Source organism: Myotis nattereri, assembly GCF_964212035.1.
Source record: "Myotis nattereri genome assembly, chromosome: 9".
Taxonomy (NCBI): Eukaryota; Metazoa; Chordata; class Mammalia; order Chiroptera; family Vespertilionidae; genus Myotis; species Myotis nattereri.
In genome coordinates, this window is record NC_138084.1 from 8,896,344 (window position 1) to 8,922,764 (window position 26,421).

General features: G+C 41.2%; 1 protein-coding gene across 4 annotated transcripts in view; it reads left to right on the forward strand.

The window, feature by feature from the left end:
• Positions 1 to 3,203: 3,203 nt before the first annotated feature.
• Positions 3,204 to 26,421, forward strand: part of CAPRIN1 (cell cycle associated protein 1) — a 35,838-nt gene continuing 12,620 nt past the window's right edge. For 2 of the 4 annotated variants that reach the window (XM_081098842.1, XM_081098843.1), the window contains exons 1-11: positions 3,204 to 3,378; positions 3,932 to 4,153; positions 19,342 to 19,404; positions 19,514 to 19,600; positions 21,829 to 22,067; positions 22,153 to 22,235; positions 23,374 to 23,511; positions 23,866 to 23,918; positions 23,996 to 24,082; positions 25,325 to 25,480; positions 25,564 to 25,672. In XM_081098842.1, the coding sequence (XP_080954968.1) occupies positions 3,932 to 4,153; positions 19,342 to 19,404; positions 19,514 to 19,600; positions 21,829 to 22,067; positions 22,153 to 22,235; positions 23,374 to 23,511; positions 23,866 to 23,918; positions 23,996 to 24,082; positions 25,325 to 25,480; positions 25,564 to 25,672 (1,237 nt within the window). In that variant the 5' untranslated portion in view covers positions 3,204 to 3,378. Of the gene's footprint in view, positions 3,379 to 3,931; positions 4,154 to 12,194; positions 12,296 to 19,341; positions 19,405 to 19,513; positions 19,601 to 21,828; positions 22,068 to 22,152; positions 22,236 to 23,373; positions 23,512 to 23,865; positions 23,919 to 23,995; positions 24,083 to 25,324; positions 25,481 to 25,563; positions 25,673 to 26,421 lie in introns of those variants that run through there. The other 2 variants (XM_081098844.1, XM_081098845.1) reach the window with 2 other exon arrangements.

Sequence of the window (26,421 nt, forward strand, 5' to 3'; positions counted from 1 at the left end):
GGTCGTCTGTTCAACCAAACAAAGCGTAATATGCTAATGATATGCTGAGGCCGCTCAACCGCTCGCTATGACGTGCACTGACCACCAGGGGGTAGATGCTCTGTCCGGTAGGTTATCTTACTGCTGGGGTCTGGCTGATTGAGACTGAGTGAGATGGGCTGGATACAACCTGAAGCCCTCCCACGGTTACTCCCCTCCCTGGTTGGCCAACCTCCCATATCCCTCCATGGCCCCGATTGTGCACCAGTGGGGTCCCTCGGCCTGGTCTGCGCCCTCTCACAATCCGGGACCCCTTGGGGGATGTCGGAGAGCCGGTTTTGGTCTGATCCTGCAGGCCAGGCTGAGGGACCCCACTGGTGCATGAATTCATGCAACAGACCTCTAGTATGTACATAAATTCATATGGCTGTGTCCCCCCAAAACATTATTTACACAAACTGATGGTCACTTGGCCCAGGGACTATAGTTTTCAAATCCCTGTTTTAAGTCACAGAGTTTTCAGGATTGTTACTGCAGTACAACTTAATCTATGTTGATATACTGGGCTGTGAGATGGACACCCCCAAATGAGATTCTTGGTTGTGTGTGTTAGCTATCCTGCTCCCTCTCAACAATCTTTCCTTTTTCTTGAAAAGCCTAATCTAGCTGACCCTGAGACTTTATGCTGTATAACTGCTACTGCATCGTAATGTGCCAAGTAAAGGCAGGTCTTTCTTAACCCGGATCAATAGAGGTCTCCAAGTCCATGGTTCTCATATATTAGCATGCATCGGAGGCCCCTGGCGGGCTTGTTAACAAAGGTTGCTGGGTTCCACCCCCAAGAGTTTAATTCTGTAGGTTGTAGGTCTGGGGAGAATCTGCCTGCTAGAGTATTTCATGTCTGATCTGAAAGATACTGGTCAAGTCCTAAGGAATAAAGAAGTGCTTCTCCCCTTCCCCTCCAAAACAAAACAAAACAAAAAAAACAACCACCACCACACACCAAACTTTAGTATGCCTATAAATCAGCTGGGGATCTTGTTAAAATGCAGATTCTGTAAGTCTGGTGGGGTCTGAGATTTTGATAGTGATAGTGGTCAGTATGAGTACACTAAAAGCTGCAAGGAGCTAAACAATTCTGGTCTTTTCTAGCCTCTGGGCTTGCAGACAGTTCAGGTGCTTAAATCTTGAATAATCTTAGATCAACTTTGGCTTCTCTCACACTTAACATACAACTTGTTAGCAAACCCTATCCATCCTAGAGTCACAATGTATAAAGCATCCAAGGACCTGTCAGCACCTTTTCTGTAACATAATGACATTGACCACCACTATCTCCGGGCTATATTGTTTCAACAGCCTCCAAATTGGGCTCCCAGGGTCTGCTCTTGCTCTACCCTGCCTCTCTAATGCACACTCTAAATTCTTTATATTGCAGCAAGAGGATTTCTTTAAAACACAGGTTGGTCATGTCACTCCTCGCTTAAAACTATGCATGCAGCCCCAACCGGTTTGGCTCAGTGGATAGAGCGTGGCCTGGGGACTGACGGGTCCCAGGTTCGATTCTGATCAAGGGCATGTACCTTGGTTGCGGGCACATCCCCAGTAGGGGGTGTGCAGGAGGCGGCTGATCGATGTTTCTCTCTCATCGATGTTTCTAACTCTCTATCCCTCTCCCTTCCTCTCTGTAAAAAAATCAATAAAATATATTTTAAAACTATGCATGCAGTGACTCCCCATTTCACTAGGCAAAAGCCGAAGCCCTTACAATGGCCTAGCAGGCTTTTCAAGACTGGGCTCCTTTTAAGTCTTTAACCTCAACTCCTACTCTTGTTGTAGCCGCTGTTGCCTCCTGGCTGTTCAACCCACCACACACACACACACACACACACACACACACACACACACACACACACACACTGGTGTCAGACCTGGCCCTTGGTGCTCCCTTTGCCCGGAAAATGCTTCCTTCAAGATAACTGCTTGGCCTTCCTCACTTCCTTCAGTGTTAGCTTGCGTGTCACTCTACTGCAAGGCTATTCCTAACCGCCCTGTTTATTTTTTCTGCCGCTTCGCTATCTCACATGCATTTACTTAGCTTCTCCCCGCGTGGAATGTAAGCTCCGTGAAGATATTTTTGTTTTGTTCCCAATCCCTAGCAGTGAAGCCTTCTTAACACAGAGTCATGTGACAGCACAGGTTTGAATGAATGGACAGACTTTGCAGCTGAAGTATCTTGAGGCCACGGGCTTGCGGTGGCTTCTCCAGGCTCCCGCAGCATGTACTGCTGCCAGCCGGTATTACTCATTTCAGTCTCCAAACAACGGGTTTGGTAGAATCCTGTTTAAATTCTTTTTTTTTCCATGGGATTTTTCATTTACTGCTGTCATACATTATGCTGCTTAATTTCCCACTGTTTATATTCCTTTTAATACATTTCCTTCCAAGCACTAGGCTCAGTTTCTGTTCACTGTCCTCAACCACACCCACCCCGCTCCTGGGTTAATTACAAGACTGTAGTAATTCTCTTGGAGGAAAAAAAAAATTGCTTATTTCATTAAACATGCTCTTAAAAGTTTCTGGTGCATTTAAAACAAGGGAAAAGGTCTACATCGCAATACTCGGGCCGACTGGATAAATGTCTTCTTAAGGCAGCTGACAATTATTTTTAATGAGCCTGGAGTTTTAAGACTTTTAAAAAGCCACCCATGTTGCTCATTTCCAACGTGTTCTAGAGAATTCCTAGGTTACTGGGTGACTGTTTTGTAGGGAAAGTTGTGTTTTCTCAAGACCTTTTGGGGTGTGGGAGTTGGCTTGGTCTGCACACACAAGGAATTCTAGGCGCTGGGATTGCACCACCCACCCCACGCACCCCTTAGTCGCAGAAACCTCTGCCACCCCACCCCACCCCCACCCAATAAGGGCTTTACACTCGACAGTAGCGGCCTCAGATCCAGCTGCTTGACACCTATTGTCCCCGTTTGGACGTCAAGCGATTTCGCCTGAAGGACCCCAGCTTCGATTTCGTTCAAAACTCAAGGCACCGCTCCGGTAGCCTCCCGGAGCCGTCCAGACCGGCCGCTTCCCTGAGCCGGCACCTGGGCAGGGCTGGTTGGCGGCCCGGGCGGGCGGAGGGGAGGGAGCTTCCCCACAGGCGTTCGCGCAGGGCAGCCGGGGCAGTCGCGAAGGACCCCGCCCGCTGCCTCCCCCGCCCCCTCGGCCCCAGAGGGCTGGCTGGCTAAGTCCCGCCCGCTCCCGGCTCTCCGTCTCACTAGCAGCGGCTCTTGGTGGAGCGGGGACGGGGCGAAGCGGCCTGCGCCCTCGGAGCGCACGACACAGCCCGGAACGCACCGCAACCCTTGCCCGCTCGGGATCTCCAGCGGCCTCCTCGCGCGCACGGTGAGCGCCACCCCGGACCGAGGCGTAGAAGGGGCAGAGGGCTGCTGCCCCGGGTGCCCTGTACCTCCGGCCCCGCTAGACCTTCGCCAGGAGCTTGGTCTTCTAGTCTCCTCCCCATCCCTGCCCCGCGGTCATTGCCGGGGCCCTTCTCCACCCTTCTCCGCCTCCTAGCCCCACGCTCTCTCCCCTCCCTGCCTCGGAAGGCGACGGTGCCCGCCGCCCTGCCCCGGGGAGACCGTTGCATCGGCCGTTGGCCCCGCCCCCAGCGCGAGCCCGGGTGGCCCGGGGCGGGTAGGCCGAGCCGGCGGCCCGCGCGGGGCGGGGCGGGGCGGGGGGGGGGCGGCGCGAGGCCGGGCCGGGCGCCCCGCTGGCGGGTCGCGCGCGCGCCTGCCGTCCCTTCCTGCCCTCGCGGCGTGCGCCGCCGCCCCGCCCCCACCGCGCGCGCAGGCTCCCGCCCGCTGCGCGTTTTGTCCCGCGTCTCGCCCCGTCCGCCGCCTGACTCGCCGCCCTGTCCTTCCTCCCGCTTTTTCTTCTCTCCCCTTACGGTCTCAAGATGCCCTCGGCCACCAGCCACAGCGGAAGCGGCAGCAAGTCGTCCGGACCGCCGCCCCCGTCGGGGTCCTCCGGGAGCGAGGCTGCGGCGGGGGCCGGGGCCGCCGCACCGGCTTCTCAGCACCCCGCAACCGGCACCGGGACCGGCGCCGTCCAGACCGAGGCCATGAAACAGATTCTCGGGGTGATCGACAAGAAACTTCGGAACCTGGAGAAGAAAAAGGTGCTGAGAGTTGGCGGGGGAGGGAGGGTTTGATGCTCCGACCCTGACTGCTCTACCCTTCCGTCTCGGTCTCCGGCGTTGCCCCTCCGCTTGCTCCCCCCCCCCCCCCGCTCCCCGCTTCCAGTTCACAGTCAATGGGAGCTTCGTGCCCAGAAAACGGGCTGGCAGGGGCGGTGCTTGTCACCTGACTCGTGGACTCTGGCTACTGCCCCCCTGCCGTGGGCCAGGCCTCGGGGCCTCGGAGCCTTTGGGAGTGGACAGTGTTAGGGTGGGGATCTGCCCTGTCGCCAGATGTAACTGAGGCCCTTTTCCCGGTCACCGAGGCCCGAATTCTTGGAGTAGGGCCAGCGGGGAGAGCGCGATCCCGGGCTGGGGGCTCAGGACTCGGCAGGCGGCCTGCCTCGTGGAGTCGGGCGGCCTGCCTCCTCCGGCCGGGGGTGTCCACTCCGTTACTGTGCACTCGAGGCCTGCTCAGTGCCCCCCGTCCCCCGAGGGAGGGAGTGTGCTTAGGATGGTGAACTAGAATAGCTTTTCGTCCAGCCCCTGGTGAGCGGGTCCCCGTCTGCTCCCCCGCCCCCATCGGATGGGCTCCCCTACGCTTCCTTCTTTGTTTCAATTGTCTAGGTGCCCCCTGAGCCTCCCGCTCAACTGGGTCCCGAGAACGCGGCCGGGGGCGGCGTTCTGTCCCCTGGGGACCCTGAGGAGGGGCGGGAGGGAGACGGCACCGCTTGGGATCCGTTGGGGGGTGGGCCTGGGTGTCCAGGGGATCGTTAGGTCTCTGGGCACATGGAGACGCGGCTAACATGGCGGCGGCTGCGGGGAGAGGGAAGCGCTTTGCTGGAGCTGCATTGTGAGCACAAAGCGAAAGCGGAGGGGGAGGGAGAGACCGGCAGCCGCCCGGCTGGCCTCCTCGACCCCCTCCGAAAACAAAACAAAAAAACAAGAAAAAAAACCCCAGAGCCACTCCGACAGTATTTTGGATTCAATATTTAGTCATTCTAGAGCACACCATGAGCTTCATCTTCAAGGCAACCTTTTGTTTTATGCTTTCAGCCCAGGACAGTGTATCAACTGTTTCAGGGGGACACACGTGTGTGCATGTGTCTATAGAGGGAAGGTTTAGGCGGAGGGAATGCAGTTCACCCCTCGTACGATTGGAGGTGAAAAGGGAGAAACAGATTCAGTACAGAAAAGGGGTAATTACATCAGTGACTGTTTTGCAAACTTTTTGTCTTTTACCTTAAAAAGAAAAATAACTTTGATTTGATAACTTATGCTGGTCTGTCTCTAGTAAAACTGATTATGACCTTGAATTTTGAGGAAGTCATTTAAAAATGTTTATTTTGCTAGCCATCTAATAGTGTTACTTAAGATGATGAGGCTAAAATTTGGGCTGTGGGAAATTTGGGCTTGAAGAAAGCTGATGATATATAGGTCTTATTTTAATGGCTCATTTAATGATTCATTTTACTTTTTTGAATTTTAAAACAATATTTTTATATTTGATACTTTGTCTCATCAGTATTGGGAATTTTACTTGGATTTCTTGGACATTATATTCAATTGAGAGATGCTCTCTAATTATGGATTTCTATCTTTTTTTCTGACCCTTTGTTTTGTCAAACAAGTGTTTATTATAAATGATTGCAGTCATAGATTTATGAATAGCAATAAGGCAACAAAAGTATTTTAATTGTAAAGTAGCTACATTCAAATATGTAATAGAATAACCATGGCCAAGGCCAGTATTGGTCTGAGTCGGCCATCTGATTTAGTTTTTGGCATTCTATTTGAAATTGAGACTTAGATATCTCTTAAAAACCCCTTAAAGCAGTAAATCTGTTAATATGGTTGATGCTTGAATGATTTCATTTTCAGATTTCCTAGGAAATCTTGATTCCTTTTAGGAATCAAAAGATAAATATTAATGATGTAATATTTTAAGTATAGACATTTATATTTTAATGACTAAAAATAATTCTTCAAAGGTATTAATATAAAGGTGCAAATAAACAGCTAGCTTAGTTGTGAAGTGACTGTTAGAGACTAGTGTTCAAGTGTATTGGAAAAAAATAGAAATCTAGTTTATAAGCCTTAGGAGTGCCTGAACCATGACAGGTCACTCCTGCATAGGCTGATATTACTATATGCTGTACATTGCCCACCTCTCTGCCCCTCCTCCCAAGTTACAAAGGAAAAAGTAATGTAAATATTACGGCGGTTATAGACTAGGCTAGTAAGTACTGAAAAATTCCCTTGAATGGGGATTTAAGAAAGTATACAAAGTAACAAATGTATTTCATATCTTTTCTGGTCTTAAGTGTTTTGGGTGCTAGATATCGGAAAGGTCAAATTACAGTTAAGTGAGGCTTTTTGATAACTCACAGACTTGGAGCTACGTATTTGTGAAATAAATTGTCAGTATTGATGTGACTTAATTACTATTAAAACTTGACGCTTTACTTTTGAGAAACTCAATACTTTTTTATATCTAGATGTTTTGGTGTATGAAAGGACTGAAGTGATTCATTTTTGTAATAGGGAGTGAGCATTCTTAATACACCTAAAATAGGATTTACTTTACAAACTGGTTTTGAACTTCGTTTAGAAACTGTTAGGGGATAAAGTAAGATACTGTGTATAACTGGATTTCTTTTTACTTCAGTCTACTTAGCAACTGATATTTGAGCTGTATTTGTCTTCTGGACAAAATGACTTTTTCCATGGGTTCTAAAAATCAAGTATCCTGACAAAAATGACTACCAGATATGTAGTATCACTTACATTAAGGCATAATTGCAATTTTTATTTCACTTTACTTAAAAAAGAAAGTTATTTGTTAATGTCCTAGTAAGCCCAGTCATTAGAGGAAACCCCAAGCATCTGTTCAGTGAGAACGCAAACTTAACATTGATGAAATACCATCCTATTATGTAATGCAACTAAATGGCCTGGTAGTTTTTGAAATTTGGGCTTATAATAATTACATGAATGTTTAGCAGAGAGAAGAAACGCAGCTATAAATTAATCTAGTGTAACACTCCATTTACAAATCTTTTAACTGATTAAAGTATAAATAATAATGAATTTTGAGTGATTGCCTAGTTTTCATCAGTTTATTGGTATAAAATTGGGCCCTAGGCTGTGAATGTTGATTTTTTATATAACTTTAATTATTATTTTTTAAAAAATATATTTTTATTGATTTCAGAGAGGAAGGGAGAGAGGGAAGTAGAAACATCGATGATGAGAGGGAATCATTGAGTGGCTGCCTCCCGCACGCCCCCTACTGGGTATCGATCCCGCAACTGGGGCATATGCCCTTGACTGGAATCGAACCTGGGACTCTTCAGTCCGAAGGCCGAGGCTCTGTCCACTGAGCGAAACCAGCTAAGGCTGCAAGATGATATTTTGAAATCAAGTCTTAATTTTAACTGTAGAGAGAAATCATTTATATGGTGAGATGTAATCAAATATGATGCAGAATAAAGGGTGTTTTAATAGATAATATTTACAATTGCTATACACTTTGTAAATATAATGGGATTAATATACATTAGTGACTTTGGTAGATGAAAGATTAACCAATGTTCTCTTGCAAAACAGCCTGACATCTATGTAACCAATATGTGACCAGATGTGTTGGCTAAAGTGTGCTGATTTTCATGCCACTCCCTAAAGTCTCCTTGATCTTTATATCTTTGCAGTTAAATAATAATCAGAAAAAGGATGCTTTTGTTAGGCTAACATTTCTTACCAGAGCATGCAGTGTATCTCTACTTAGAATTTTCAGTGCAGCTGTTGTACAGAGTTTCTTTTAAGTATTTGAAATAAAAACATTAACCATTTTGTAGGTAAAATCTTTTTTTGGGGGCTAACATCTGAAGTTTTTCTTGACAGTTAAGTCTCTGATGTGTTCTTCATTGATTGCATGAACTATTCCTCTGCAATGCAGAGGACAAGATTACTTGGTTTTGCATTTATCTTGTCTTAGAAAAAACAGGCATTTATAATGCCTAATTTGTTCTTCTTTGCCTGCCTGTGTGTGTGCCATACGGAAGTATTTAAATTTGAATTTGAAAAGAAGATGTGAATTCCCTCATGTGATAATAGGGGTATCTTTTTCTGGGATCAAGGCAGAATCCTAAATATTACAAGGAGAATGGGTTGTTTTAACCTAGCCACAATATTGTACGGTAGGATAATTCCTATGTGGCAGATACTGGTATAAAAATACATTTTGTGTGACTTAGATTAAACATACACTTTGTCATAATTTTATGTAATTTCTTAAATTACAGTTAGAATTAAAGATTAGTAGTGTTTCATCTTTTAAAAAATTAGTAAATACTTTTGAAAGGTTAACCTAAAACAATATGGCCATTATTTTATTACCATTCTGTTACAGAATTTAAGACTTTTTTAAAAAGCTTAAAGCCATCTTACAATTTAATCCAATTCATTTACAGGAGAGGAAATTGAGATACTTGTGTGAAATGGCCTGGCTTGGAATGGGTGAATATTAAGGTGTCTTGTAATGTTTTATGGGGGAATTAGAATTGTAATGCTCTGCAGCATAAATTTACTTTTTTAAAAAAAATATATTTTATTGATTATTTAGAGAGGAAAGGAGAGGGATAGAGAGCTTGAAACATCGATGAGAGAGAAACATCGACCAGCTGCCTGCCTCCTGCACACCCCCTACTGGGGATGTGCCCACAACCAAGGTACATGCCCTTGACCGGAATCGAACCTGGGACCTTTCAGTCCGCAGGCCGACGCTCTATCCACTGAGCCAAACCGGTTAGGGCAAATTTATGTAGAACCAAGTAAAGTAAAGCCTTTTACTTCAAATCCTTCAATTTTAGAGTTCTTTTGTTTTAAAAGCTGAAAGTAAAAGAAAAAGCTTCTCATTTCTTCATTGTTAGACCTTTATTAACACCTCATTGTTAAATTAGTGCAGTGGTTCTCAACCTTCTGGCCCTTTAAATACAGTTCCTCATGTTGTGACCCAACCATAAAATTATTTTTGTTGCTACTTCATAACTGTAATGTTGCTACTGTTATGAATCGTCATGTAAATACCTGATATGCAGGATGGTCTTAGGCGACCCCTGTGAAAGGGTCGTTTGACCCCCAAAGGGGTTGCGACCCACAGGTTGAGAACCGCTGAATTAGTGTTTGTAGGCTGTCCAGATAATGAGGTCCTCAGACTAGCAGTACAGGTAACGTCCTGTATTGTTGGGACTTTGTGTAATGAAATGAACTTTTTTAAGTTGAACTCTGAAGTTTCTCTTTATGCATAGGTAAGCCCCAAATGAACATTTACTAGTCTTTACTCAAGCTTGGTATGTTGTAGAGCAGAAAATTTGGGGAAAGCCTTACCAGTAAAAAGTAGGAGGAGGCATGTCAATTTTCCTATCTTAATTCTTATATTCAAGCCTCTGGATAATTTTTAGTAATTGGTTCCTTTTTCTGGAGTAAATGAGTAGTATGTATGTTGCAGAGAAGAATGCGAGGAGTAGTCGGAGAGTTTAGCTCAAGTTGGAATTGTAAATTGCTTGGCTTCTGCATATTTATTTTTAACACTAGCTATACCAGTGTTTTTGGTGGGTAGAATATAAGTGTAAAAACATAGATGGGCCGGCCCACAGGGCTCAGTGGTTGAGCCTTGACCTATGAACCAGGAGGTCACAGTTCGATTCCTAGTCGGGCCATATTCTTGGGTTGCAGGCTTGTTCCCCAGTAGGGGGCATGGAGGAGGCAGCCATCAGTGATTCTCTCTCATCATTGATGTTTCTATATCTCCCTCTCCCTTCCTCTCTGAAATCAATCAAAATATATTTTAAAAAACCATAGATGAAATAGACTTTATTGGGCAGAATTCAGAATTTCATATCTCCCGAGGAAAGGGGCAGGTGTGCTTTTTGACCATGCCCAGCTAAATTAGTCTGTTTCCTTTAACTTCCTTTGCTACCTATCGTCTGTATATTTCTTTGACATTTTTATATTGCCTCATGTTCTTCAAAATAGGTAAAGGTAGAGACTATTAATAGCATAGTGTGTCTCATGGCATATGATAAATATTTGCTATTTGATGAAGTCACATAGAAATATTTGTAGCTTCACCAGCAAAACCCTGTTAAAATGGATTAATCTATGAGGGGGAAATGCTTTTTGTATAGAGCTATTTATTGTTTCTCTACCCCCCATCCCTCATCTTCACTCTTAAATCTTTATTGTTGAACTTGTGTGTGTGTTTTTAAATGTATTTTATTGATTTCAGAGAGAAAGAGAAACATCAATGATAGAGAATCTATGATTGGCTGCTTCCTTCAAGCCCCCTACTGTGGTTTAAGCCCTCAACTCAGGCATATGCCCTTGACTGGAATTGAACCCGGGACCCTTCAGTCTGCAAGCCAACGCTCTATCCACTGAGTCAAACGGCTTAGGGCAACTTGTGTTTTTTTTTTTTTTTTTTTTTAATCAAAACAGCATTTTTTCCTAAAGGATTTTTTTTCTTTTTTTTTTTATTGCTTCAAGTATTACAAAGGGTATTACATATGTGTCCTTTTTCCCCCCCGCCCTTGACAGTCCCCTAGCCTCCCCTATCCCCCAGTGTCTTATGTCCGTTGGTTATGCTTATATGCATGCATACAAGTCCTTTGGTTGATCTCTTACCCCCCCTCCCTCCTGCCCCCCAACCCTCCCCGGCCTTCCCGCTGCAGTTTGACAATCTGTTTGAGGCAGCTCTGCCTCTGTATCTATTATTGTTCAAAAGTTTATAATGGTCTCTATTATCCATGAATGAGTGAGATCATGTGTGAGTAGGTGAGCAGAGCACACTTATTTTAAAATCTAGGTAGTGTGCCTGGCCTGTGTGGCTGAGCATTGACCAGGAGGTCATGGTTCCATTCCCAGTTAGGGTACAAGCCCGGGTTATGAGTTCATTCCCCCAGTGGGGTCATGCAGGAGGCAGCTGATCAATGATTCTCTTTCATCATTAATGTTTATATCTCTCTCTCCCTCTTTCTTTCTGAAATTAGTATATACATACATATTTTTAAAAAGCTAACAGTGTAAGCAAGATTTGTGAATAGCCTTAGGAAGAAAGAAATTGCCAATTCTTGGTATCTGCACAATTATAAATTACTAGAAATTTCATTGCTTGCCCCTTAATGCTGTTATCCAAATAGAAATAACTGAAATATACTTTATTCATTGGGAAAAAACCTTTTGGTATTAATTTTAAATAAATTGCAACTCACACCTTTTTACAGTGAGAGTAAATCATTTGGTTGTACTGACTTATTCAAATGAGTAGCTGGATTGAAGCAACTAATTAAAAAGATTATATAACCTTTAAGATTATAAATGATTATTTGCTTTTCAAATGCACAGCTTTAGACTTTACACACACACACACACACACACACACACTCACACTCACACTCTATACTAGTGGGCTGGTGGCACGGATTTGTCACTTTGAAAGGAAATTAATATGAAATATTTTAATATTGCTATTTACCCTTTCTCTATAATAGAAGTGTCAGAGGTGAAAGAAAATTAGTAAAATGTATATGAAAATAATACATAAATTGATTAATAAATAATATATAGCAACAGACATGATATTAAAAACAACAAAAACATGATATAAAAAAACAACACTGATAAAAAACAGTGACTGATAAATTGATTAAACTTATTCTAATAGTTCCCTGTATACCACATTAAGAGTAAAAACATTTTCAGAGTGCTTGACTAATTTCCCTTGTGAAGTATTTACAACGTTAACGTCACATGCTCTTTGAATTTGAAAGAAAGCAACATATAACTAACTGACCATGTCTGAAAACGGGTTCAGCTAGGAATATTCCTACCCTATCTAGAGTTTGTCCTTGTGATTTACTAATAGTTATCGCAAATGCTGGCATCATGGTACACTGTCTTTGAATTAACTTAGATGGGAGGCCAATGTCAGATGCCAATAGTTGGTCTTCAGACATGTTCTGTTGATGATGCTGCTTTCTTTCAGCTTCAGAATGTCAACAAAAACAACCAAATTCATGATCGACAATGATAGATCGAAACACGTACGGTTGGCGCCAGCAGGAGCTTTATATGTATCGTGCATGTGTGAGTCAACATTTATTTTTGTTTCTAGTGTGTATTATATGTACTGGCTGGCCAGCCAGTCAGTCACTTAGCCTTTTATATATATGCTAGAGTCCAGGTGCACGACATTCTGGGGGGAGCGGGCCTAAGCCAGCAGTTGGACATCCCCCAAGGGGTCCTTAGTGCTCCTGTGGAGGCAGGAGAGACTCCCGCCATTGCTGCTGTGCTCCCAGCTGTGAGCCTGGCTTCTGGCTGAGCGGTGCTCCCCCTTTGGGAGCGCACTGACCACCAGGGGGCAACTCCTGCATCGAGCATCTGCCCCCTGGTGGTCAGTGCAAGTCATAGCGACTGGTCTTTGTGCCATTCGGTCGATTTGCATATTAGCCTTTTATATAGGATATAGACACTCTCACCTGAGGATATTTTTCCCATTGATTATTTATTTATTTATTTATTTATTTATTTATTTATTTATTTTAGAGTGAGAGTGGAGGGGAGAGGGAGAGAGAAATATTAATGTGAGAGAGACATAGTGACCCTTTCAGTCTATGGCTCCGATGCTCTAAACTACTGAACCAAACCAGCCAGGGTATGCTTTAGACTTTTAAAATATAATTCAAAGTAGATGATGCTGAGACTCTTTAACATTGAACTTTTTGTTTTCCTGCTAGGGTCAGCTGCTTCCATTCATTCACACTTAACTGCATAATTACAGCCATGGACAAGGAATAAGGGTTTTTACGGGATTATTTTATATCATTTTTTCCTTTTTTTTTTTTGTTGGACAAAAAAGTCTTGTCAGATTAAACTCCTTGTTACTTACCAGCTTGAAAAATTATCTTACTGTTGGACCTTAGGTAGCTTCTAACTTGGCATCCTTTTACTGTTTTTAGTATTCAGAAATCCTGCTATCTGGATAGGTAGGTGTTCATTCAGCTTCTGCATTAATAAGTTTTCTAGGGCATGTGGAATGCTCATTTCTCAATGAAAATCTTTCAATTTTGGACACTTTTTTTTTTTTAAAGTTCAAAGAGAGGAAGGGAGAGTGAGAGAGAGATAGAAACATCAGTGATGAGAGAGAATCATCCATTGGCTGCCTCCTGCACAACCCCTAATGAGGAATAGAGCCTGACCCAGGCATTTGCCTTGCCCGGGAATCTAACCGTGACTTTCTGGTTCATGGGTTGACCTGCTGAGCTGTACATGTTCTTAATGTTTGAGGTATACCACCACTGTTTAATATATACTTTGTTTCCTGGAACAACTTAGACTTCTGCTCCATGATAGGACTTCAGCATTTGAAGATAGCTGGTATGGATCTTCTATGGATTGTATTATATGTTCTCTCTCCGGTTCTTTTAAAAATTGAGGAAACATTTGTTTCCTGACTTCTAATGAATTTTACCAGCAACTAATTTTTAATTGGTGGAGAGTGGACAGGCGGCACAGCCAGCTGCCTACTGATATGTGGACAAAGTCAAAACTAATGTTTCTAGGTGAAGAACAGGGAGTACAAGAAGTGGGGACTTGAAATGGTATCCAGAAAAGCCACTGAATGTTATGGAAAGTTGAAAGGAAAAGAAATATTTATCTTTTGTGTTTGTATTTCTTTCTACAGGTTCTTTCAGTACTGTAGAAGTGATTTATTTGAATGAAGACAAAATACAAAGTGTAGCTAGGTGCGCTTACTACTTTCGTTATTTTAGACTTCATTTTTAAGTATCTCTTGTATCCCAATTTGGAGATTTTCTCCCTCCTTAATTGAAAATAGGATTTACATATTTTCCTGGATAGCCAAATTTTCAGAGTTGTCTCTTTTTCCTAAATCTTGTTATGACGATTTACAGTTGTCTAGCTGAAGAATTATTTTTGGTCTCTCATCTCTGTTACTTCGTTTTATTTGTCAACTATTAAAGGTAATGAAAAAACGATAGATTGGGACTGGGCAGCACTTGTTGGGGTAATCATTTCTTAGTACCACATGAGGATGTAGTGTTTTGACATTTACCGGGTATAGTCACATCTCTATCAGATGGTTCCCTGCTTCAGAATCTTTGGGTAATCAGGGAAATGACCTGATCTTTGTCTTGCTCACATGTGGTGGTGTAAATGAATTTTTAATACATTCTGGACACTAAGTAGTTGAAAAAGGAACCGTAAGTTGAATTTTCACCCCTAGAGTGCTGGGGAGCGCGATTGCACTCCTGTTTTTCGCCAAAAGTGCGGGGAGCGCTATCGCTCTGCTCCTGCAGTGTCACTATTAGATGCTAGTAGTTCACTCTTTATTGACAGATGGCACCTAAGAGCAGAGAACTTATGATGCCGAATGTTTGTAGTTCTAAAATTGACCACTGCCTAATTTTTTACAGATCCTACGATTTTATGAAGTTTACTCAGATGTTGTAGCCCTAAATCTTCAAAATGGCGTCCAGTTCTAAGTCTGCTTTTATTAGTGATGATGATATTGCTAAATATATCAATTCTTGCTGTGAAGATGACAATTTTGTGGAAGATATTGGAGAAGGGTGTCCCTCTATTTTAACATTATATGTCTTGTTCAATTTTTTTTTCTACTAGTATTTTATAATACAATCAGCAAACAATATATGTTAAAGATGAAAACAAATGTAGTAAAGGTTTCCTTAAGTTTTTGAATATGTAACTTCATTTACTTGCGATTCATAATTTTTTTCCTAAACTGCTATAAAATCAGCAAAAATGCCTTGGCAATTTTAGCATAGTTCCTAGGATATTGGTTGGCACGCAAAGGGTTAAGATAGACTCTAAGAGGGCAGGTTTTGATTATCAGTATTATGGTAGTCTTTCTGATGAAGTTCTCTCTTTATGCTAGGAAAACAGCCCTTCTCCAAAAAAAAAAAAAAAAATGCTTAATATATATTTTATGTGGATGATATGAGTAGTTAACCCATCCGTCTAATGCCACCTACTGGGGTTCGAGTTCACAACCCAGGCATGTGCCCCAACTGGGAATTGAACTGTGACCTCCTGGTTCGTGGGTTGACACTCAACCACTGAGCCACACTGGGTTTTAAATTATGAAATGCCCTGGTCGGTTTGACTCAGGGTTTAGAGCATTGGCCCATGCTTCATTCCTAGTCAAGGGCACGTACCTGGGTTGCAGGTTGTATCCCGGGCCCCAGTCAGGGTGCATGCGGGAGGCGACCAATCTGTCACATCATGTTTCTCTCACATCACATATCTCTCTCACATCAATGTCCCTCCCTCCCTCCCTAAGAAAATCAATTGGAAACTGTCCTTGGGTGAGGATTGACAAAATAAAATCAATAAAAAAGTAAATTATAATGAAAAAACTAGAAACATGGTACAGTAACATAAAATCACAATAAGTTGATGTATGAGCTTTAATAGAATCATACATCTTTATTTTGGCTGCACAGAGGTCTTTTTACATACTTTTCTAATGATGGTATTCCATGAAGATTTACGTCGAAGCTTGAGTTTCACATAGTAAACTGCTTTTCATTTCCTTTTTAACCTTGTTCCCAGTTACTGCTGTATGAGAGATTGCTTTAAAACTTAACATCATTATATCATGCATCTGGATTCTGCCTTTCAGTGATTCAGACACACTGGGGTTGGTATCTTCTCCATGATGGCTGGGTTCTCAACTGGGGAACTAAGGCTTGTTTACTCACATGTCTGGTGCCTGGTCTAGGATGACTCCTAACACTAGCATTGTTGACCAGATTCTTGTACAAGACCTCTCTTCATGGCTTGGCTTCTTCATAGTATGGCAACCTCAGGCTTATTGAACTTATATAATAACTTGGGCTCTAAACATGATTGTTTTTAGTGACCAGCAAAGAAACACTGCTTTTATAACTCAGTCTTGGAAGTCATACAGGATCACTTTTACTGTACTGTTTTGTTTGAAGCCCACTCAATTCAATGACAGGAGAATTGGACTAGTTCTTAATGGGGTGGTGCCAACACCACATTGTAGGAAAGTATGTGGGACTGCAGATATGGTAGCCATCTTTGGAAAATGGGATCTGCCACAGACCTCTGGATTGGATGAATATTAACATTATTATGTAGAAAATTGGAGCTTTTCTATCACAGGATAGCTTGTCCTACTAGAGGTTAGTATAGATTCATATTTAAGAATTTTTATAGGTGTAAGTCTTGACACTATCCTGAAATGTGTCAATCTTAACATTTTATGTAGCATGAAATTAAAATTTTATAATACAAATTATATGTTCGTTGCAGAATATCTAAGTATACAAAACAAGGAAAAGTAAAGTAGTTCTACTTACAATTCTATCATTCAGGTATCATATTTGTTTTTATATATATACTAGAGGCCCGGTGCACGAATTCATGCACAGGTGGGGTCACATAGGGTGGCCTGTGGGGATCAGGCCCCAGCTCGTGCCCCCAGCCCCACAGCCCTGCCTGGCACCCCACCTTGGCCTGGTGCTGCCCCCTTACCTGCTCCACCATCCCGCCTGCTGGGAGATTGACCAGAGCTGGGCCCCCTGCCCAGCTCCCTCAGCACCAGGGAGCCGGGTGGCGGCCCCGTCCCCTCCCCCTCACGCTGCCGCTGGTTGCTGTCTTGGGGCGATAGGGCCCCCACTTGCACCTGCCTTGGTTTGGCTCCGCCCGCTCACCTGTTCCACCATCCTGCTGTGGTCCTGTTCTCGTTGGGGCCCATTGGGGCTGGCAGCACCTCCACTGCTGCCTGCTGCCAGCGCCACATTGCCGACGCCTGCCATGTTCCGTGCTGCCCCATGGTGGTCAGCGCATGTCATAGCGAGTGGTCAAACTCCAGGTTGAACAATTTGCATATTAGGCTTTTATTATTATAGGATAAGTATTTTTTTTTTTAGGAGTTTGATTTGACATCTATTTTGATTGGCATATATGTTTGAAGTTCTCAAAACATCTATATATATACTACAGGGCTGATGCACGAAATTCGTGCAAGGGGCTTGGCCCTTGTAGCCATGGCCTTCGCAGTCCTGGCTTTGTCAAGACTGGTTTGGCTCAGTGGATAGAGCGTCGGCCTGTGGACGCAAAGGTCCCAGGTTTGATTCCGGTCAAGGGCATGTACCTTGGTTGCGGGCACATCCCCAGTAGGGGGTGTGCAGGAGGCAGCTGATCGATGTTTGTCTCTCATCGATGTTTCTAACTCTCTATCCCTCTCCCTTCCTCTCTGTAAAAAAATCAATAAAATATATTAAAAAAAAAAAAAAAAGGTCGTCTGGCCGGCCAGTCTAATTAGCATATTACACTTATTATTATAGAAAAGGCTAAGTGACCCACCCACCCACTGACCGGCCGGTACATACGATGTGCACTGGCAGCTTAAAAATAAACGTTGACTCGCTCATGCGCAATACATAGAAAGCTCTGGCGGGCGCTAATCATATGCGCGTTTTAATTTTATAATACTATATTATATATACTGTTTTGATATGTAATTTTTTGCAGTAACGTAATTATCACATGAATCTTCTAATTAATTTTTTTCAATGTGCATGAATCTGTGCACCGGGCTCCTAGTTCAATGATAAAGTTAAGCTTAGGTATATAAAACTCTACCCTATGAGGGATATAGAGTACACTCAGTGTGAATTAATTTCTAGATTCAGCAACAATTTCCATGAAAAATGTATAATACCATAAAAAGGGAAGATAATAAATGCCAGGTAACAGTTTTCCTTCTCCCTCGTATTTTAACTGTGTACTTGTACTAAATTTCAGGGACTCCGTCTATGGGCATATGTTATATTATCCATATATTTTTAAATAGAAGAATTCTGATTATAATACTGTTACATCCTAAGTTGAAATTAAAAGCAAATCTTAACTAGCTTAGTTTTTTATTTCTTAAAAGTAACCTACCCTTTTAAAAACGAAAAAATATGGTTCAGGGTCAGAGGAGAGGGAATAAGTAGAAATCTAGATGAAGGGGGAGAATTTTAAAATTTTTATTTAAATTATATTATTTTGAATTGTTTTTAGAGTATTTTGAGGTAGCTGAGCATATCTTTTGTACCTGGGGTTAGGCTTGTCAGATCAGTGTAAAAAAACTTGATTTTTCACCTAATAAACTTGATTTTATACCTGTTTATCTGGAGGCTTATTGACTATGTGAAATAAAATAGTCCATAAAAGAATAAAATTAGACACTTTCATCTTCCTTTAAGTTTTGATGATCATCTTGGTTTTATTTACCTCCAGTAAAACTAACAAATTGTGGTAGACTTTTTAATTTGGGGTAAAATGGTTATGGTATTTTCTCTTTTCACCCATAAAACAATAATTGAATTCTTGACTAGGCTACATTACTTGAATATCTTTTCCTTGGGATTTTTACTAACAGTAGTAGCCTGGGAAACCTCCAGAGTTTTCATCTTAGCAAAAAAAAAAAAAAAATGATGACCAGAGGTTAATTTTCTGCCCCCACTCTCGCACATTTAATTCCATTTTTTGAGAAAATGACAAAGGAAAGCTGCTGACTAGTGTACTGCCTACAGATGATATGATAGCTTGAAGTATCTGATGTTTTTAAGGAAAATGGATGAGGCACATCGACAATAATAGGTACACGGGTCTATTCAGAAAAATACAACTTTATATTACTCGTGAATTCTTTTTATATCACTTATGTAAATTCTTTGGCAGGGGGAGGGAGGGACAAAAAATTTTAACACTTATAAAATATCTGATAGGCTCACTTGGGTATAAGTGGTTCCTAAGCAAATTGTGGCCCTCACCCATGTGGGCTGGAGGAACCATGTGTCTGGGTCGTCTGATCTATACTTTTTTTTTTTTTTAGAAACCTAAAGAATAAACAATGTTGTCAATGGCTTATGATATAATATTTGATACCATTTAGCAGTGGCTGGAGTATTTCTATTCATTTTTAGCTCACTTATGTACTAATTCAAACGAATATATCGAAAAAGCATATTTAGGGCAAGATTTGAGACAGACTTAGGATTATGTGGGTTTTGTTATTTTAAGCTAGTATATACTTCCAATATGGAATATACTTTTTTTTTTTTTTAATACAGGGCAAGCTTGATGATTACCAGGAGCGAATGAACAAAGGGGAACGGCTTAATCAAGATCAGTTGGTAAAGATGCTACATTTTATTTAAGATTATGTGTCCAATATTTTTAACAACAAAATTAATTTTGTGTTTGTGTTTCCAGTAAAGTTGTGTTTTGTCTTTGTTATTTTAGGATGCTGTATCTAAGTACCAGGAAGTCACAAATAACTTGGAGTTTGCAAAAGAATTACAGAGGAGTTTCATGGCATTAAGTCAAGATGTAAGTAAAAGGTGGTATATGTGTATGAAATACTAAAAATATGGAAGGCAGAAAATTTTGTTTCTCTGTTTTTAGTCTTTGTCATTACTATTGATAAGCTCTTCAAAGTGAAAAGGTTGGATCCAATTATATCTAAGATGCTTTCCAGTTTTGTAAAGTTTAACACATGAAAGGTAGATGCCTTTTTAAAAGGACTGACTTTCAGATATGACAAACTTGTGTAATAGTTACCCTAAGGTTTTCATTGGTTTAAAAAATATATAAGCATGGTAGGGATTTATTTTATATATTCCTTCATGTTTAATGACCATCTTACAAGTTCCTTAAGTATCAGAAAATGGGCTTGTTTATATAGTTGGTAACTATTTTTCCCATTAGGGATCTTAAGGAATGTGGCAGACTGATACATTGCTCTTGATCCAACAAAATGGTGTTTACCCCCAAACATCTTTTGATATGATAAAAGCCTTTAGGAACAGGACAAAAATGAAATACAAAGTCAAATAATGTGTTCAGAGTTGAGACCAGAAAATTAATCTTTCTGAGTTTGTGTTAACGTATTTGGACAAAGGCTAAGTGTTAGAATATAAAGTTGTCCCTAATTTGATGAAATGAATAAACAATTTATTATGTGACTAGAGGCCCAGTGCATGAGATTTGGGCACTTGGGGGTTGTCCCTCAGCCCAGTCTGCACCCTCTCGCAGTCCAGGAGCCCTCGGGGAATGTCCAGCTGCCGCCACTGTGCTCGCCAGCTATGAGCCTGGCTTCTGGCTGAGCGCACTGACCACCAGGGGGCAGCTCCTGTGTTGAGTGTCTGCCCCCTGGTGGTCAGTGTATGTCATAGTGACCAGTCATTTCGCCGTTTGGCCCATTTGCATATTACCCTATTATTATTATAAGAGGACCAAAGGCCCGGTGCATGCAATTTGTGCACAGGGGGGTGGGGGTTGTGGGGGACAATACCCGTCAGCCCAGCCTGCACCCTCTCCAATCCGGGACTGCTGGCTCCTAACTGTTCACCTGCCTTCCTGCCTGATCATCCCTAACTGCCCCCCCCCCCCCCCTGCCAGCCTGACCATCCCTAACCGCCTCTGCCTGCTAGCCTGGTCACTCCGAACTGGCGACCCCCCCCCCCTCCCCCCGCTGGTGTGGCTGCCCCACACAGCCTGCTGTTCAGTCATTTGGTCATTCCTCACTAACTCCCCTGCTGGCCTTCTCGCCCCACGCAGCCTGCTGTTTGGTCGTTACTACTACTGTGATGGTGTCCTGGACAATTGGCATATTCCTCTATTATTAGTATAGATAGGATGAGAGGCAGTACAGTACAAAGATTATGAGTTCTGATTCTGGAACCAGACTGGTTTGACTACTGATCCTGCCATTTTTATTTAATAATTGTATGATTTGGAATGGGTTACTTAATTTTTCTATTCCTTGATCAGTCTGGATTTTCCAGAGAAACAGAACCAGTAGGATAAAAAGAGAAGAATGAGACAAGGGGGAGGAGAGGGAAAAGACTCTCACTCTGCTTCTGTTTTCTAATCTATAAAATGGCAGTAATAATACTACTACCTACCTCATCAGAAGGTTGTGCTTAGAATAGTATTTGATGCATAACTAATAAATTTCATGCAAAACTAATGTATTTCATGTACTTAATATTCTTATTAAATTCAATTAAAGTTTGATGATATCTTTCAGAACCGAAGGAAATTTAATTTACATTCAAGTAGGGATTTGTTCCCCTTAGCTTAGGTCAGAGCCTCAGTCTTGATGAACCATGAACTCTGCCCAACTTGTTTTTCTGATACTATACAATTTAATAAATAATCTATTTCTGAAGCTACTATCACTATGCAAATGAAAATACTTGTGTCCTCCTTTGCTTTTATTTTAACTGGTGTTTTTAGCAATTATGTTTGGTACAGTATACGCACACCTACTTCCCTACTCCCTGTTTGCTGGATTATTATGAAGCAACTTCCAAATATATCATTTTATTGGTAACATTTCAGTAGCATAATACCTTCAGTAATATAAAAGATGTGTTCTGAAATTCTAACAACTGCTTAAAGTAGATCATGTATTAAACTCTCTTTGTTAGATGGGGTCACATTTAACTCATTGAGTGAAATACATCTTATGTACATTGGACCTGAAATGGATTGAATTAAAAGAGTCTTTAAGAAAACTTCTTTTGATGTCTTACGTTTATATTCCTATGCAGATTCAGAAAACAATAAAGAAAACAGCACGACGGGAGCAACTTATGAGAGAAGAAGCTGAACAAAAACGTTTAAAAACTGTACTTGAGCTGCAGTACGTTTTGGACAAATTGGGAGATGAAGAAGTGCGAACTGACCTGAAACAGGGTTTGAATGGTGTGCCAATACTGTCTGAGGAGGAATTGTCATTGTTGGATGAATTCTACAAGTTAGCAGACCCTGAACGGGACATGAGCTTGAGGTATGGTGGTATTTGATAGAAGTTTCTAAATGTTATTTTAAATTGACAATTGAAAGGTAATTAATTAGCTATTTATTATTATAAGGTTGAATGAACAGTATGAACATGCCTCCATTCATCTGTGGGACTTGCTGGAAGGCAAAGAAAAATCTGTATGTGGAACAACCTGTGAGTATTGCTGACACTTTATCTTCTATAACAATAAAAGTGTAATATGCTAATTAGACCAACAGCCGAATGACCTCCTGGATGAAGCCAGGGCTGCGAGGGTCTAGCCCCTTGCACGATTGAAATTTCTTTTGAGAGCCAAATTTTTTAAACTTAAACTATTTAGGTAGATACATTGCTATTAACTTAATTAGGGTACTCCTAAGGCTTAGGAAGAGCCACACTCAAGGGGCCACAGAGCCGCATGTGGCTCGCGAGCCGCAGTTTGCCGACCACTGGCCTAGAGTACCAAATTCTGACAATTTAGCCTTTTAAATATCTTGAATCTGTCTACTTCTCTTTCTCTTCTACTTTCCTGCCTTTCTCTTACCTAATGCAGTCTTCTAACTGAATCCACCCCCTATGCCTCATTAAAATCTTATACTGGCTTTATTTTAATTACATTTTATATACATTTATTTTAAGACCTTGTATCATAGGGCCCTTACCAGTCTCTCTAGACTCAAAGTTTCTTGAGCTTTTTCTTATTCCCTGTGGTTCAGCCACAGTGCATACTTGCATTTTTTTTTTTTTGTATTTGGCACGCTTCTTCTTTGTACAGGGCTTTGTAAATGCTGTTGCTTCTGCCTTGAAACACTTCTCTACTACTCATCTTCCAGATCTCAGCTCTTCCAGCACCTATACCAGGGAAGCCTCTGGTGGTCTCTCTTAGTAGGTCCAATCCATTGTACTTCGGTGTAGTACTTTTCACAGATGTAATTTGACTGTTTTTTGTGTTTGATAACTCTTCTTTATTGGGCTGTAAAGTTAGGGAGGGCAGATACGGTATCTTTTTTACATATCTTTTTCTAGCCCCAGTGCCTACCATGTTGACTAAAATTAATTAGATGCTATATTGAATGAATAAATGACAATTATCAGCTATTTAAAAAACTAACACAAAATCCATGAAGTTTAATACAAATAGGAGCTTTTGTTCCCTGTCCTATAATAAATTTCTGTTCTTGATGGGATTTAATGTTTTTATATGTTTTAGTAACAGTTGGTGAGATTTTTTTCTTACAATATTTTGTAGGATGTTGAATCTTCAAGTCAGGCAACCTCAAATAGTCTTAACATTATAATATTCTAATTTTAGATAAAGCTCTAAAGGAAATTGTCGAGCGTGTTTTCCAGTCAAACTACTTTGATAGCACCCACAACCACCAGAACGGGCTATGTGAGGAGGAAGAGGCAGCCTCAGCACCCGCTGTTGAAGACCAGGTAGCTGAAGCTGGTGAGTACTGAGGGGGAATGAGGTTTAGTTTACAGTCCTGGTTTTACTTTCCTTTGCCACCACCATAATCTGTATGCTGCTTTATAACATGAATTCTAAGAACAGGAGGAAGTTTTAACATAGTAGCTCTTAATTGACATTATACCTGACCCAGAAGTAAAACTGAAACTGAAGTAATTTATTAAAACTGAAATAATTTTTTCTGGAATAAATAGTAAAGAAAGTTCTTCCTAAATACATTATTGTAAGAATGATAAAGTATAGAAACTTATTGTTAACTATAAGTTTATAAATAAATTCAGATTAAGTGATGGTAAACTGTTAAAAAGGTTCCTTATACTCTTGTATCTTTAGAACCTGAGCCAGCAGAGGAATACACTGAACCAAGTGAAGTTGAATCCACAGAGGTATGATTTTTATATAATGCTGGTTTTCCCTTTCTGCCTTTCAAACAGAGGTCTCAAACATTTACTTTGCTTTGCAGTATGTAAATAGACAATTTATGGCCGAAACACAGTTCAGCAGTGGTGAGAAGGAACAGGTAGATGAGTGGACAGTTGAAACAGTCGAGGTAAGAGTTCTGTTACAAGATTGATTCATTTTTATGTCTCCTAAGAGCAAATTAAGATTGTTAGTCTTAGTACATTTATTGTAATAACCTCTTTACACAAGACTGTTAGGTTTAAAAGGTGATTTGTTTATCCCTGTTGAAGTTTAATAGAATCACTGATGCTGATCCAGTTTCAAAAAATTATAACCATGTATAACTTAAGGTTAGTGTATTAAAGTATGTGATTTGTTATTAGGTTGCTCTATAAAAACCTGGGTTCCCACATGGATAACGTTTAGAAAAATCCTACTCACAGGGGCTATATTGAAATGTCATCTTAGACTCCTCCTCTCCTTCACCTTAAGGTTGTTTGGTTACCAGGTTCTATTATCTCAATATTCCTTATAAAGGAAGATTATGACTTGCTCAGGCTTAACAGGTATGACTTCCCCTGGCTTAAAAAAGTCAAACAGAAGAATATATAAAAATTTGTAATCCTCACCTGAGGATATGTTAATTGATTTATTTTTTAAGAGAGGGAGAGAGAGAAAGAAAAAAGAAAGACTGATTGTGAGAGAGAAACGTTAATCAGTTGCTTCTCATAAGTGTCCTGGCGGGGAATCAAACCTGCAGCCCTTTGGTGCATGAGCCACCTGGCCAGGCAGAATATACATTTGATGTAATAAAGTTTAGTGATTTTTTCCAGTAGAGCAGGGAACTATTAAAAATGATAACCAGGAGAAATTATTAGAGCTAGGAAAAGGACACAGAGGGAAAGTGAGGTTTGGCTTTTGTTGCAGTTTAAGTGAAGTGATGGACCTTGACCTGTAATATTGGTTGAGAGGATGGAACGGTGGGAACTCAAAGCTTGATAATAATAACATTTTTTGAGTGCGGACTACACATTGGTTACTGAGATATGTATTTAATATAGGTATATAGGTTTACTTAATATAGAAGGCTTAGCAGTTTACACAAAAGGCATTCTTTTAGGAAATAAATAACTGGTAGTCTTTCTTTGAAACCAGTCTATAAAGTAATTGTGAAATGCTACATGGTAATCATGTGGAATGACAGCACATTAGAATTTTAATATTGATCAGAATGTTAAATTTGACATAATTGTGATCAGTTTGAATAACTACATTAAAATCTATTCTGTTTATAGTATAGATAGCGTATGTAGTTTAGGGATCTGTCCTGATGGTAATGAATGGAGCGCTTTCCTTCTACCAATCCACTCCCCTCCCCTTCTCCCTTTAGGTGGTAAATTCGCTCCAGCAGCAACCTCAGGCTGTGTCTCCTTCAGTACCAGAGCCCCACTCTTTGACACCCGTGGCTCAGGCAGATCCCCTTGTGAGAAGACAGCGAGTACAGGACCTTATGGCACAAATGCAGGGGCCTTATAATTTCATACAGGTATGTGCAGTTTAATGAAACACTAACAGAGTACCTAAGTGCTTACATTATTTAACTTAATTCCATTGTATTCTCCCTTGTAGGATTCAATGTTGGATTTTGAAAATCAGACACTTGATCCTGCCATTGTATCTGCACAGCCTATGAATCCAACACAAAACATGGACATGCCCCAGCTGGTTTGTCCTCCAGGTGAGTAATGACATATTTTTATGTGAGAAATAAATATAGGGTCAATGCTTTCAGGTTTTGTAAAGTTTGTAAAATTATTTTTTTCCTTTTAATGCTTGCTTAACTTTTAGATCTACCTTTTAATTTGATAAGAAACATTTTTTCCTATAATGCAAATGATATCTGTAGTTCTATATTTTTTTTAATACTTTTAAAAATCTATATATTTTATTGATTTCAGAGACATAGGGAGGGGGGAGAGAGAGAAAAACATCAATGATGCACATCCCCTACTGGGGATCGAGCGTACAACTCTGGCATGTGCCCTGACCAGAAATCTAACCGGGAACCTGGTTCATAGGTTGATGCTCAACCACTGAGCCACGCCGCTGGGCTTTTTTATTACTTTTTATTGGTATATAAAAATAGAAAAGTACATACAAATGTACATTTTGACGAGTTTTCATAAACTGAAGACATCAACACTCAAAAATGGAACATTATCAGTACCCAGAAGCCTATTTTTGTCACCTTTCAGTCACTGGCTACCCTTCCCCCTAGCTCCATGGTAATTACTTCCTGACTTATAAATCTATAGACCAGTTTTTCCTGTTTCTGTAATTTTTTTTTTAAATATTTTATTGATTTTTTACAGAGAGGAAGGGAGAGAGATAGAGAGTCAGAAACATCGATGAGAGAGAAACATCGGTCAGCTGCCTCCTGCACATTTCCCACTGGGGACGTGCCCGCAACCCAGGTACATGCCCTTG